At 37.4% G+C, this 14,155-nt stretch overlaps 1 protein-coding gene across 6 annotated transcripts in view; it reads right to left on the bottom strand.

The window, feature by feature from the left end:
• Positions 1 to 14,155, bottom strand: part of LOC105486643 (ERCC excision repair 6, chromatin remodeling factor) — an 85,283-nt gene that overhangs the window by 42,742 nt on the left and 28,386 nt on the right. For all 6 annotated transcript variants that reach the window (XM_011749597.3, XM_011749592.2, XM_011749593.3 and 3 more), the window contains 2 exons: positions 9,358 to 9,486; positions 3,999 to 4,157 (listed from right to left, as the gene is read on the bottom strand). In XM_011749597.3, coding sequence (XP_011747899.2) covers positions 3,999 to 4,157; positions 9,358 to 9,486 — 288 coding nt within the window. The remainder of the gene's footprint in view (positions 1 to 3,998; positions 4,158 to 9,357; positions 9,487 to 14,155) is intronic.

Below are 14,155 nucleotides of genomic sequence, written 5' to 3' on the forward strand. Positions count from 1 at the left end.
GTAAATCATACAGTGCTTGAAATATTAAAAATCATCTACTATACAACTGAAAAATAATCTGTAGTTCTATAGAAAAATAACGAAACTTTGGTCAAGCCCTAACTTAAATGAGGCCTACCCTTACACTCCAACGTGACAAAATACCTGTCTACTTTGAAGCTCTCCCTGCCTCCAGCTACAGTCACCACTGTCCCTGCCCTTCAACTGGGTGGAAAGGGTCAGACTACAAGAAGCCAGAGGCTACAGGAGACTCCGACACTCTTCCTACAGAGTTTCTAAGCTATGCTCCTCACCAAGACAGGGCCTCTCTAGGCACCCCTCGAGCTCCCTAAGGAGAGTGGGACTCTGCCCTGGCCCCTTCCGTGGCAGCAAGCCTGTCTTTTTTTTTTTTTTTTTTTTTTTTGAGACGGAGTCTCGCTCTGTCGCCCAGGCTGGAGCGCAGTGGCCGGATCTCAGTTCACTGCAAGCTCCGCCTCCCGGGTTTACGCCTCCTGCCTCAGACTCCCGAGTAATTGGGACTACAGGCGCCTGCCACCTCGCCCGGCTAGTTTTTTGTATTTTTTAGTAGAGACGGGGTTTCACCGTGTTAGCCAAGATGGTCTCGATCTCCTGACCTCGTGATCCGCCCGTCTCGGCCTCCCAAAGTGCTGGGATTACAGGCTTGAGCCACCGCGCCCGGCGGCAGCAAGCCTTTCTAAAAGGATTAAATGCACCAGCTTCTTTCTGTCCTCCAAGGGGAATAAAAGAGTTATCATCAATATGCACTTAGCAGGGATTAGGAAACAACCAATCAAAAGCTGTCTAAAATATTTTTACAACAAACTCACATTCAAATAAGCATAAATACATGTATATGTTTTTTCAGGTTATACAGTATTTTTTTCTCTTTTATAATATGCCTTCTGCAAACTGCTACATTGATGACTCACATTTTGTTATTTAAGGCTAGTATATTCTTCTGGCTGAACATCTATCTGGCATTATCATAATGCCCTTTAATTTCTGCCATTTTCCCTCTAGTAGAAAAATCTGGAGATTTTCATGCTGACTTGAGATCTAGAAGCAGACCTAGACTGTTGCTGGACCACAGCAGGACAATCAACTCCATTAACAGTCACGTCGTCAACTGAACCACCCTTTCCTAACCCCTAATTCCAGTGAGATGAACTTGAGTAATGGCTAAGTGTACTACAGTGATTAGCATCAATTACCAAACAGACTACAATTCCTTTAATCTTTGATTACCATTGATTCCCTAATAAATTTAGGGCAAGCCAATAGCTCCATGGTCAAATGTATCAACCTGCAAGATGGAAATCTGCTAGTCATACCCAGAACTTACCAGGAACAACAAAGTAAAATATTTATCCTTGAAAGTTTATTAAACTTAGTAACATCATAAATTAACAAAATGATATCCAAGACTTTAAAAAATTAACTGAAGTTTGAAAAGTAAAATTATTTCCTTTTCATTGTAAGATTGAGGGGCCTATCATTATAATATGAATGGCAAAGTGAAAAGAAGGTGGCGTATCTATTATGAACGGGGAACACAGGAACCAGTATAGATGTTTATTAACCATATGTAATATGCTTCTCTGTCTTCTAGAAACACACATACAAAGCACATTTTTAAAAAACAACAAATCAAACTTCTTTTACCATGAAGTTTCTTGGTATCACAGAGACACTGTTTCCACTTCAATGTTCATGGTCTTTAAAATTACAACACTAAAATCATCTCAAATTAGGGCCCCTCTACAGTTTGTAAGAGTTCACAGGAAATATACATAGCCAATGAGGCAATAACAGCTCACAGAGAACTTCATTTGACCTTAAGAGCTATTTTTCTGTAAGACATAAATATAGAGAACTCCCAAATTCATCTGGTTCCAGAGGAGGATGTGTTATAAAGTTGTTAGGAAGATGTGCTCCAGTCTGCCCTGGTACATATGAACGGAGGGGACCACACTCCTCTGTAAATTTCCACTCATGAGGAGCCCAGGTGTTTGTGATGCAGCACCACATTCTCGCAAGCCACTTCCACCAATACCATCTTAATAAAGACAATCTGGGATGTAGTCCAATATGCCACATTATTTCATTATAGAGAAGAGGATATAAGAATTGATAGTTAATTGATTACAGCTGTTGTTCATTATTAGCCTTGACTTCATTCTTAGTAGGATTGTTACCACCCAAGAGAGCATGTTTTAATTTTTAGATCAAAACTACACTGCAGGGATGACTTTAGGTTTCCCAGGACCCGAGCATTAGACTCCACGTAAGTTTGATGATAATAGGAAGGGAAGCAAAGAAAAGAAATGGGAAATAAGAAAATCCCAGAAACCATTTTAAGGAAAGAAAGAGTCCTAGAAACCATTTGGAGGAGTTTGGGGTAGTCTAGTTACCAAAAACACCCAATAGAGTTGCAGAAAACAAGCCAACCAAAGAGCTTATTTGAAACAGAAAAAGCATTTTATTTGAAACAGAAAAAGCATATAAAAAAAATAAAGTCATAGATAAGACAACACTAAATGCCCACTTTCAACTTCAACTTTTCCTTAGATCTGGAATGTTTTCACATGCTTCCAAGCAAAATGTAATAGAATTCTCATATTTGAAAAAAAATCCCCTGCTTCAATATAACTTCCTTGTAACAACAACAACAAAACGTTTAGCATTTAAAAATCTCCGAGTGTTTTCTTCCCCTTCCTACATCTATATAAATGCAACTGGGGTTCTAAAATATTCTAAAACTCCAAACACTCCTCACAGAAGTATTGATCTGCTAACTTAAAGAGTAAGAAATAAAAAGAAAACACTAAACTCTAGAGACTAAAGAAACAAGATCTTGACTCAGTATGTATATGGTTCATATTTGGCTCTCTACTAAGCATTTTGCTGCTGATGAGCTGGAGTGTAGGAAGAACTTTGGGCACTTGCTGACTTTAGGCACACTGACACTACTGTAAAGACTATCTCCAAATCATATGTAGTGAGTGTCTGAGGTTTCCAGGGCACACCCCTCCAGCAAATACCTTGCTCTTACTCTTTACATAAGCCCTGAAACACAAGGAGCTTGGACTTATCTGGGTTCAATATGATGAAATATCCTACATAATTTACCTACCAATATTTTTACCAATACCAATTTCTATAAAGTCAATTTACAGTTTAAATATGGAAGTGCTCATAGTACTTTCTTTCAAAATAAAGTATTTCAGTCCTACCACACCAAATAGATTAAATGCTTATTCTTCTGGAATACAAAAGCCTTAATAGTTTATTTAAATTTCTAAAGAAAAGAAAGATTAACATCTAAACATAGTTTTCTACCATTTTAGGTAGTCACTTAGGTTTTGGCCTTAGAATTTATTACATAAAGTTCATAGATTGGGAAAGGCAGAAAGCACAAGGATCAGACAAGTAACTTCATTCAAAAACAAAAGAGAGAGCAAGCTATCTAGAAATGCTATCATGCACACTCATTATAAAGGAAATTAGGGAGAATGGCTTCTTCAAAGCTCCAGCTCTCCCCATGAATAGACTTTGTACTTACTGTAATGCTCACCTGGTCTCCTGCCAGAACAACTATTTTAATGCAAAATTTAATAAATGGAACTAAAGGTATTATGTCTAATTTAAAATTCCATATTGTGTAAACTATTGATATTAACATAATTGAGTTTGTAAACAATCCATTTGTAGAAGCTAACCTTAGACATCGTATTGACCCAAAATATCTAGTGGGGCTCATCTGCAAAATGAAGCATCAATGCCTGGAATTCATTAAAAGTGTTACATGTTTAATTTCTCCTGCCCTACAGCTCCATTGTCTCGTAAAATTTTTCCTTTGATGTCCCCCACTAAAAGAATTAAAGGAATATTGTAATTGAAATATCATCAATAATTCACAAGACCCTCCTCCACAGCAATACATCTGATGAAATATTAATTGAGCTCCACAGACTGACAGTCTGCAGAGGAGCACTTGCCTGTAATTTGAACCACGAGTCCTGATCTTGCTGTAGCTCAGACCTGCCAAGAAGGCAATTATCTGGATGGTCTTGCCCAATCCCATTTCGTCTCCCAGAATTCCTCCTGCCTGCTGGCAGTGCAATTCCCACAGCCACCTAACACCTGTCTGCTGGTACCTACAACAACAAACACCAACAAGAAAAGAGAAAATGGCAAATGGTGGATAATACAGATCATAACAGAAAGTACTCATGAATTAATCATTTGGCTAGGTTCTAGTACCAGTCAGAGAAACATGCGGGATGTGTGTTTTACATGAGTATTATATTTATAAGGTCATACATTTTTGATCACCTAGGCATAAAATCACAAATTTTTCTTTACAAAACGTTAACACATTTCTAATTAAACTGATAGATGGGGTAATTAGAGACTATTTCCTTTCTTTTCAACATTAGAAATAGCTTGCTAAACAAGCATAAACTTACTATTTTTTACTCACTTTCTGGGGGAAAAAAAATCCCAAACATTTTTCATAAAGTTCCATTAATTTTTCTACAAAACAGAGGCACTAATGTTTATTTTTTCAATCTGAATAGCATCAAAAAAGCAGGACAGAGAACACCACAACCTACAGCTTATACTATTGAAAAGTCATTTGGTAATCATATTATCTTTTAATAGAAAAAACTAAATTTTAAGGTCATAAACAAGTCTGAATAAAAAGGGCTGCTCTCAAAATTAGGACATAACAGATGATTCTGTCATATTACTAGCAGATGCAAAAAAGAACAGTTTAAAGACTCAACAATACAAAAGGTCTTTTTAATATTTCAAAGCAGAAATTGATTCAGGGAGCTTACCATAGGTATAAAAAGATCATAGCTATTAAGATTTTAAATAAGGAATACGAGCCAAAGAGAAATAATTTAAACCACCCCCCGCCCCGCAAAAAGTAGAAGTTAATATTTTTCTTTCTCCATCAATGATATGTTTAATCTAAAACCTAAAAATAAAGTTAAAAAAGGAAAAATACAAAAAAATTTTCTGAGAGTGGAAGAAACACAACAACAGGGAATGGTATGAAGATTATATCCCAAGTTACAAAATCTAAAGCAAATACCACTTGAATTAAAAGATGATGGGTTAGATGAGGTGGCTCATGCCTGTAAATCCCAACACTTTGGGAAGCCGAGGCAGGAGGATCACTTAAGCCCAGGAGTTCAAGACTAGCCTGGGCAACATAGTGAGATCTCATCTCTACCAGAAAAAAAAAAAAATTAGCCTGGAGTGGTGGCACATGCCTGTGGTCCCAGCTACTTAGGAGGCTAAGGTGAGAGGACCGCTTGAGCCATGGAGGATGAGACTGCAGTGAACCATGATTGCACCGCTGGATTCCAAACTGGGCAACAGAGTGAGATCCCATCTCTAGTAAATAAATAAATAAATGATGCAAGATAAAGGATTTTTTTTTTTTTTTTCAAAGAAAATATCAAGGCTAATGGGCTACCCATCTTAAAATAAGATGGTTTTGTTGTTTTGCTGCCCAAATATTTACTATCTGGTATCTGGTATGTCTACCTAAAATCTCATTTTGGACTTCAGCTCATTTAACTGGTTTTATTTAATCTCCTCTCAGTAAATATATCATAATTAACTTTCTCCCAGTATTTTGCAAAGCAATTCTAGAAGTTTGACTCTAGCTGTTCCATTATTACCTATTACATAATGAAAACTCTGAATGAGAATTTTGCTGCTTATTAAGTCTGCTAATTATAATACACACACTGGATATGCACCTTGGAGAAAAGGACTAAAAATCAAAACACGATGAAGTCTAGTACAGATATAAGATGGTTCAATTTGGGAAGAAGGACAAATTCCAAAAATATGTGGTATATAATCAGAGAATAATGGCTACCACTTAAGGAGCAGGCTGCTGAGGAGGCACAGGCCAGGTGGTTTGGACATAGCCTCACAATCAACCTGCACAAAGGAGATTATCAGCACACTTTATCACTAGGAAACAAAAGCTCAGAATGGTTAAGTAACTTGCCAAAGGTCACATTGCTAGAAAAAAATGAGCAAGCCAGAGCTGAAATCCAAAACTGTATGTTTCCAAAGTGATTCTAGAAATGATCTAGACCAATAGTTGTCAGCCAGGGGTAATTTTTCTTCCTATAGGACATTTGGCAATGTCTAAAGACATTTTTGTTACAACTGGAGAAGTGCAATAGTAGAGGCCAAAGAAGCTGTTCAATATCTGATACTGCACAGGACAGTCCCCACAGCAACAAATTATTTAGCCCTAGACGTCAATTGTGTCAAGGTCGAGAAACCCTGATTTAGAACAAAAGTTGGTTCATGAACTGGCTACACTAGAATAATCTCAACTTTTGAAAAAGACATACTGCAAAAAGCTCTCCAAAAAAACTGATGTGCAATTAGTTTCCAGAATCACTAAATTCTAGTCAATTGACCTCTTTTTGCTGAGATACAGAACAACCATGGGACCAGCTCCTCCAGTCAGGGAACAAAATCTCCCAGTGATTATTCTAGTGTATTATTCCTACACCACACTGCCTCCATCCTACATGGGTCCAACAACTTTTTTGCTTGGGGCTCATCAACTTAATTAAAGTGGGGAGAGTATGGAGAGGAGCAATTGAGAAATTATTAAAGGAATGGTAAATAGCATAGGATCCCTGAAAGGGGATCTCTCAGCAGGAACCTGAGAGGGGGTTAAGACAACTAGATTCTGTGTGGCCCAGGAGAGGCAGCATACAATGTGCTGGATGTTTCCTCATCTACAAATCTAATCTTTGAGGGCTTCCAAACAGCATGTGAATGTGTTTACAAGAAGATGAACAGCACTAAGAAAACGACATTAAAAAAAATATCTTACTAGGCAGCATGTAAGTCGTATCTCGAGTAGTGATCCCTAACAACTAGGGATAGTTACAAAGACAGCAAAGAGTGGCTCTTTCTTTCCACACAACACATGAAGGCCCTCAGATGGTATTTAAAGGAAATTCACTTGCAGATTGAAAGCACTAGCCACACAGCTGGTAGATGGTATACATAGCTGGTATTGCTAGATGAGGAGTAAGCGGCCTGACTCAGGTTTCAGCGGTGCCACTAACTAACTTTGGTTTCATTGCTTTACCTTCCTAATAATAAACAGTGTAAACCAATTACATAGTTTAAATAAAAAACATACTATAGAATCTAGTTTTCAAAATTTTTGAAAAGCATATAAAAATTACTTTTTAGGGACAGTTAAAGATTTTTGTAACTAAACAACATAAAAAATTTATTCTGCTATCCCTTGAGACTGAGGCATCACTATGTGACCACAGACAATTGGTGTGCATTGGCATTGCCACACTAACCCAAGATTGCATTTACTAGTGTGGCTGAAGGTAAGCTCAAAAGATTGAAGTTTGTCATTTGACTGCTAAATTAGATAGACAAATGTACTTGCTGGGCAAACTTTCAAAACAGAAATGTAAGTGTTAAACATTATCTTGCAGAAAATAGTACTTAAATGGCTAATTGTACCTTCTGACTCCCTTGTGTGCAACTCTATACCCTGTTAATTCAATTCCATAGAATGCAGTAAATACAGTAAAAAAATACATCTACAGTTTAAAATTAAATTGGCCCCGCTAAAATGTAATCATAAAAGAAAAATGGAGACTATCAATCCTGTTAATTTTTTTCATACAGCAAAAGAAAATGAACAGAAGTTTTATGACATTTATAAAATATTTAAAATCCTGTTTTTGCAGAGATTAAAAAACACATTACTTTCCAGGAATGTGCAATTAAGACTAATTTTTAAAAAACAAATATTATTTATATTAACTACTATAGAGTTTTGTCAATACACTGAATCCTAAATACTTTTAGTCAGCAAAGTTTAGTTCTATTAATTGTGAAATATCTTTGCTAGAAAATCTGACATTTATACAAAAATGCAGACTCAACTTGATCCTTGAGGATATTTGCCAAATCACTTACTACGCATACACAGAAGCATCCTGTCTCTTTAAAATCAATTTAATCTACAATTTGGGTGTTCCTTTTGCTAGTACAACACTGATGGTATTTGGCTTGTTTCTTAATAAACAATCTCTTTAGAGAAAACAAAAAGAGTTGCCAATAAATGTGGCCTTTATTTACCTTTCCATAGTTAATTTTCATTTGGGAGAAGCAATAAACAAAGCAACCACCTCTCTGCAAATATTACTACAGATTCGGATTTCAACTTCTGCATGGCTGTTCCTCTGTCCAGTTAAAGCAATCACATCAAGTCACTTCACATCTTCAGAGTTTGGCTTTCTATAATGTTTAGTGGGATAAAATAACTACTCTTCGCTCTCCACTCCCCCATGGAGAGAAAAATTAAAACTGTAATATAAGCTCTTTGAGAGAAAATATAAAGAGCATGCTGTTTTTAAGTAAACTTCTTCCACAAGTTTAGGGCATGGCTGACAACTGAATCTATAAAGAAGACTAAACTTAATCATCTCAAAGAAAGAACTTTGCATTCTGCTCCCAACTACAAATTGATTATACAAAAGAGACAGAAAGAAGCTATGTAATGGTTTAACTTCCTACATGCATCTAAGAAGCCTTCCTAAAGTATCTTGTTAAGTAAATCCCAGGAGTGATGAGACTGAAAATGTTCCTCAGTATTTACATTCATCACTGGAGACCGGCCAGCCCTGAGAGATGACATGCACGCATCTATCAGGCAGCATCCGGTCATCTCCAATGCTTGGCCACTTACACATGAAACCTAGCTTCAGACAGCAACTTAATCGTCAAGGTGTTGCCCATATCTTCTCTTTTGACATTAGAATGACATCCTACATAAAATATTTAGATGTGCATTTGGTCAGCTCAAAAATATTGTACCCTCAGGTACAATATAAGACACTCAAAACATCTCAAAAGTTTTTTATTCCCACATATAAGAAAAAAAATCCTTCCCAATATTGATTTTAATATGCAACTCTTCCTATTAATCTGATTTAAGAAATTAGGAGTTTGGCACCTTAAAATTACTAAGAACAAAAAAATTATTCAACATAGATGGCTTTTAAATGTGTTGCTTTTAGTCTGCTGAGACAGGTCCATATAGATTCATCAGTTTACAAACATACCCAATGTACACTTTAGTCAATTTATTATCATCCAATTTTTATGAACAGCACGTGGCTATAATTTCATTTGACAGTATCTGTTTTTGCAATAAATTGCTGCAAGTACCTTCAGGGCCCACAGGTAACTACTATGTAATTCCTAAAATGTTAATTTGTACATAATGGCTTGACAGCAAATAGAAAGGAAAGAACACATGGTACATACTTAAAAAGCTTTTTGAACAGAAAACCTGGCACTTTAAAACCTTCGTCAAATTCAGCATCGCTTTCCTCAGAATCGTCCTCCAGCTTCAGACGTTTCTCTTTGTCCTGCAGTCTCAGTTTATTCCATCTCCTACCATAAAAATAAAAATCGTATTTCCATTATTTTGATCACAAGATAGATTTAAAAAGATAGCTCCTGATAATGTACAAGAAAAAACGGGCAAATTAAAATGGTCTCTTAGGTTAATGCTGCCATTATTACCCAAAACACGGATATTCAAAGAGGAAAAACAATTCTCTTCTCCGGCCATCTCAATTCATTTCTTATGTAAATTATTACAACTGCTCTAGAAATATTTCTTTAAGGTCTCATTTCATTATCAAAACTACTTTCTCCTCTTCTGGCATACCCTAAGGGAAAATTTCTCTGCTAGTTCGTAATACATGAAATTAGTTCTAGAAAAGATTCAGTAAAAATTTCAATATAATTGAGTGTCTTCACAACAGCAATACTATGTAACAAAAAATAGATTTTATTTATAATTACTGTTTCTGTGCTAAAGATATGATAATCACAGCATAAAACAACAAAGTACCTTAAACATAAAGCAAATTTTGGGTCAAAAATCACTGAATCAGGTTCACATTACTGATTACTTAACTGGGGGAAGAGGCATCAGCAATATATAAGCACTGATAGTGCTACCACTCAAAAAAATGTGTTCACTGAATAAACTCTAAGTTACAAATTTAGTAATATACTTTCAGATATAAAATAAGGCGAACACTTATATTTCAGAAGGAAATATATTTCATCTAAATATCTGAAAGTCTTAGCAACACACCAAGGTTGTGGAGAAGGTGCACCCATTTAACGAGACTAATTTTGCATTTATATAACTATAATGGACCCTAGTTGTCATGAGTGGGGGAAAAAAGCCTCAAATTCTATTCACTTTCAAAATAAAAAGATGACTTTTTTCATTTGGCATGGTGCAACTGATGCTCTGAATTTCACAAAATGGTGGAAATGGAATAAAACAATAATACAGAGAAATGCTTTCAAACTACAATAAAAAAAAAAACTCACAGGAATTAAGAGCGGCAACACATATACAGCATTTATCTGCCACTGACTATGCAAGAGTAAGAGAGAATGTCTGAGGCAAGGCAAGAGAAAATGAAAGGGTAATACTACACATGCTGCCTGGTCAGAGGTATGGTGTGTTGTCCATTACAAAACCAGCACAGAGCCCAATGCTAGTATCTGAGTAGCTGCTGGTGGGCCTTAAAGCACATCCTCTGATAAACTCTTGCCTTGTTGAAAATTTCAACTCTTCAAGGTAATAAAAGGAAGGGCTAGCTGAAATTTTCTTGTGATCAATAAGAACTGGTGATCTGAAATTGCACTGCACGGTAGTAAAGGACCTATAAATAAGATCAATGAAGCACTGTTGGTCATTTCCAGAGAAGAACAGCAAATGGAAGAGGCAGTATATGGCCAAGTCAAGGAAATAGCTATCATCTGACAATAGTTTAATAAGTGATACTCTTTTTATAGAAAAATTTAATGTCCTTTTTGTGCTTAACTTCTAAAAGCAATCTCTTCTTCTCCACTGGTATTTTTCTTCTTTAAAAATTATCACTGTGCAATGGACAAAATGAAGTATCTCTAGGTGGCTATGAGTCTTCTGGGTTTCACGTTATTTACAAATTTAGTTAAATGCAATGGTGTACAACAACCGTTCTTGACAGGGAGCAATTCTGTCCCTTCAACCCCACCCTGGGGTAATCTGACAATGCCTAGAGATATTCTTGGTTGTTACAACTGTGGAAGGAGTCGGGAGGATATACTACTACTGGCATCTTCCATGTGAGTCCAGGTATGCTGCTAAACATTCTACAGCACACAGGACAGCCCCCAAACCCCCCAGTAAAAAGTTATCAAGTCTCAAATGTCAATAATGTCAAAGCCAAGAAGCCTTGGCATATAGGTATCCCTTACTATCAAAACTTAGAAACTGAACAGATATACTTTCCTGATACACATATCTGAATTCTTGCTACTCACTCTGTAATTCAGCAATCAAGCAGTTTACATAATGAGAGAGTCCTCAGTATCAAAACTATGAACTCAGAGCCAAACTTCTGCATAACAAAGGATACTTGTATTTAGTAAACTTGTGGATAACATAAACGCTGGAAGAATCACAGCCACTTAAACATACTTCACTTTGCAATTTCTCCAAGATAATTTTACAGAAGGAGAAATAAAAACACCAGAATATATTGCCTTTAGAAGTCTGGCACAATAAGGTCATTAAATATTTTACATACAGGGTATCACTTTTTAAACTTCATTGATATATGACGACCATTTCCTTAGACTTAGCCAGTCGATCTTTGTGGCTGTTAAATTTCCCACCACATCACTCTGCATCGACAAGATTCAGCTTCCTCCTCCTCCCTCCCTCCTAAAATATATAGGCATCTTGTCACCACAGAACTCAGCACCTAGGAAACCACATAAGCCACTACAGAAATGATTGTATTCTAGTGCCTTCCGCTTCATAAAGAAAGATGAAAAGGGCCAAACATTTATTCAGTTTGGCTAAAGGATGACTAAAAGTGGTGGGGAAAATCATTATTGCCTACAAGTATTTGTATCATTGTGAAGACAAATCGCCCCAGTAGAATTATACACATATTAAAGACAGAAAATACCACGGTTATAAAACCACACGTATACAGAGAGGCGAAGAGATTCTTCTGTTACATAAGCAATACTTCCTCATGTGACTTATCGCCAAAATAGACCTGACCATCTGATAAGGGTCCACTGAAGCAGCACAGCTGAAGGTGGGGCCGACAAGTACACCACAGCACACTAGGGAAAGGGGGAGAACCAAGTTCATCCACACATACACAGAAACATGTCTTCCCCATCCCAGATGCTGCCAAGAGACTTTAAGGTGCTCTCTTTAACATGTCTAACCAGCCTGTCCTGTAGTCTGGCAGGCTGAGCAGTCTGTCTGGCCAGCAGATGTAAAGGATTCTGTATACGAACACACTGGGTTTGACATACGCAGAAGCGCAGGCACAGGCACAAAAGTCTGAGCTCATACTGGCTGTAGTCAAATCCTGGTGCCATTTACTAGCTCATGAACCCTCAGCAAGTAACTTAACTTCCTCCGCATCTAACTTTCCTCCACTGTGAGATGGGGAGAACAGCAGCACCTACTTCACTGGGTTCTGGGAAGGATTAAATAAGGTGTCACATACAAAGCACCTTAGCACAGAACCTAGATTAGGAAGTGCTTAATAAACTGATATAGTATTATATATAACCACATACATTTTCTGAAATCCTCACAACAACCCTGCAGCAGATACTATTATTATGTTCACTGAAAGAAGAAACAGGTTACATATGTGGCCCAATACAATGTGCATATTGCAATGTACCCTGTTTAACAGAACTATCTGAACATGTATACCTGAACAGAAACTGTGATAGCTCATCAAATGGATGCTCAGTAAATTATTACGAATAATGTGTTCACCATAGGAGTAAAGACACCTAGTCTTCAGATGGTACCTGTTGGAATATCTCAATTTAAAAATTCTGTCACAAATTTGTAAATAGTAAACCGCCATTAGGTATGGCAGTCTTTTACGTGATAGTAACAAAAATAGATACAGATTGACTTAAAATTGGTAGGGAGTGGGTAAGAATTAAGATCTGGGCCAAGTACGCTGAAATCTTAAAAATTAGAAATGACCTCAAAATGTCTAAATTCTGTTATTTCAATAAGTAGACCAGTTAACAGAGAAAAAGCACAAGGGAGCAGTAAATAGTCCAATATTTACCCTTTTAGAAAACAAATAACTTTTTCATGTTCTCTATTCTCTCATTTTAAAAAATCCACACACGTAATAGTCACAGCTGCAGCCACATAAAACGAAGTGGTGGGCATGGTGTTCACTGGCTGTGTTTCTAGCTCCTCACAGAACTGCCAGATTCAGCCTGCTGTCAACTCCACTGGCAGCCAATTACAAGAGAAGCTGGGAACAAACATAAACCTAAAATTCCAGTCAGATGCAGACAGAGAAAACACTCCCTGGTTTCCCTACATTCATGCAGGAATGAGAATCTGGCCCAGGCTGTGGGGCCTGGGGCTGAGACTGCAATAATCATCTGTCAGAAGCAACTCAGACCCAGCACAACCAGTTGAACGACACTAGGAACAATGCTTCCTCCAGTTGTAACCTATTAGGGTGCCTTGTCAATGGAACCCTGAAAGCTAGTTGCTGTCATTTAATATATTTTAGAAGAATTTTCAGCATTCCGAGGATGTTCAAAATAAGTGGAAAGACACAGCTAGCTACCACTGTGCCATACCATGTATGCAGCCTCATCTCTGTGCACCTGCATTCCTGTACTGTCCCCAAATCCTTCCCCTAACACACATATCCACACATTCAGCAGACCTTTCATACCCTCACTCATGCAGCACCTCCACTCACAGAAACCTCCCATGACCAGCCAGATTTAGGCATCCTGTCTTCTAAGGGCCCTCCCAATCCCGTGACATCTTGGACACACCTGGGAACTTTACTACAGTGCCCATCAAGTATAGCATACTGTGAAATCCATACCAGTGTCCTCCACTGGACTTGAAGCCACCTGGGGACAGACACTGTCCTAGCCATTTTTATAGCACTAGAGACTGGTATAATGCCTCCTCATGGCAGACACTAAGTGCTGAATGAATGAATGAAGTTCATAATTGGGTTAG

Source organism: Macaca nemestrina, chromosome 9, assembly GCF_043159975.1.
Source record: "Macaca nemestrina isolate mMacNem1 chromosome 9, mMacNem.hap1, whole genome shotgun sequence".
Lineage (NCBI taxonomy): Eukaryota > Metazoa > Chordata > Mammalia > Primates > Cercopithecidae > Macaca > Macaca nemestrina.